This window comes from Nannospalax galili, unplaced genomic scaffold (genome assembly GCF_000622305.1).
Source record: "Nannospalax galili isolate Female #2095 unplaced genomic scaffold, S.galili_v1.0 scaffold7743, whole genome shotgun sequence".
NCBI classification, from domain to species: domain Eukaryota; kingdom Metazoa; phylum Chordata; class Mammalia; order Rodentia; family Spalacidae; genus Nannospalax; species Nannospalax galili.
In genome coordinates, this window is record NW_008349203.1 from 1410 (window position 1) to 2147 (window position 738).

The 738-nt window shown below is 67.6% G+C and overlaps 1 protein-coding gene across 1 annotated transcript; it reads right to left on the minus strand.

Annotated features, from left to right (window-relative positions):
- Positions 1-17: 17 nt before the first annotated feature.
- LOC103744717 (H-2 class I histocompatibility antigen, Q10 alpha chain-like) lies at positions 18-521 on the minus strand. The gene is made up of 2 exons (XM_017801495.2): positions 394-521; positions 18-284 (listed from the first exon to the last, which is right to left on the minus strand). Exons 1-2 carry the CDS (start codon positions 455-457, stop codon positions 64-66), a joined length of 285 nt encoding a protein of 94 aa, XP_017656984.1. The 5' UTR covers positions 458-521; the 3' UTR covers positions 18-63.
- Between the last annotated feature and the right edge of the window lie 217 nt (positions 522-738).

Genomic DNA, 738 nt, shown 5'->3' on the forward strand with positions numbered 1-738 from the left:
TCGGGGTCACTCACCGTCCTCGCTCTGGTTGTAGTAGCCGCGCAGGGTCCGCAGGTTCTCACACTAAGTCTGTGCCTGTGCCTTGTGGTTCCGCGTGTCCCGCTCCCAGTACTCCGGCCCCTCCTGCTCCATCCACGGCGCCCGCGGCTCCATCCTCGGATTCTCCGCGTCGCTGTCGAAGCGCACGAACTGCGTGTCGTCCACGTAGCCGACGGCGATGTACCGGGGCTCCCCGAGGCCGGGCCGGGACACGGACGTGTGGAAATACCGCATGGAGTGCGAGCCTGGGGGAAGATAGGGCTGAGACCCCGGACAGGGGCGCGGGGCTCGGGTGGACACGGAGCGGGGCGGGGCCGCCCGGCTGGGCCGTTTCCCTCCCGACCCCGCACTCACCCCCGCGGGTCTGGGTCAGGGCCAGGGCGGCGGTGAGCAGCGGGAGGAGGGTGCGCGGCGCCATCGCCCCATTCTGGAGACTCGGGGACAGTCTGAGTCGGGCGGGTCTGAGTGCATGTATAGCGGTGACCGCGGCGACGCTGATTGGCTTCTGTACGAGCCCGACACCCAATGGAGTGAGAACTGTGACGCGTCATCAGTATCCAGGCAGAAGGGCCTGACAGGTTAGGCCAGGGAGAAGTGAAACCCTGGTGGATGGGGACCCCCACCTCTGGCTTCCCCACCCCAGACCTCGCCAGGACCTGAGACTTTGCCCTGAGCCCTGAGGTCAGAGCGCTGCTTGTC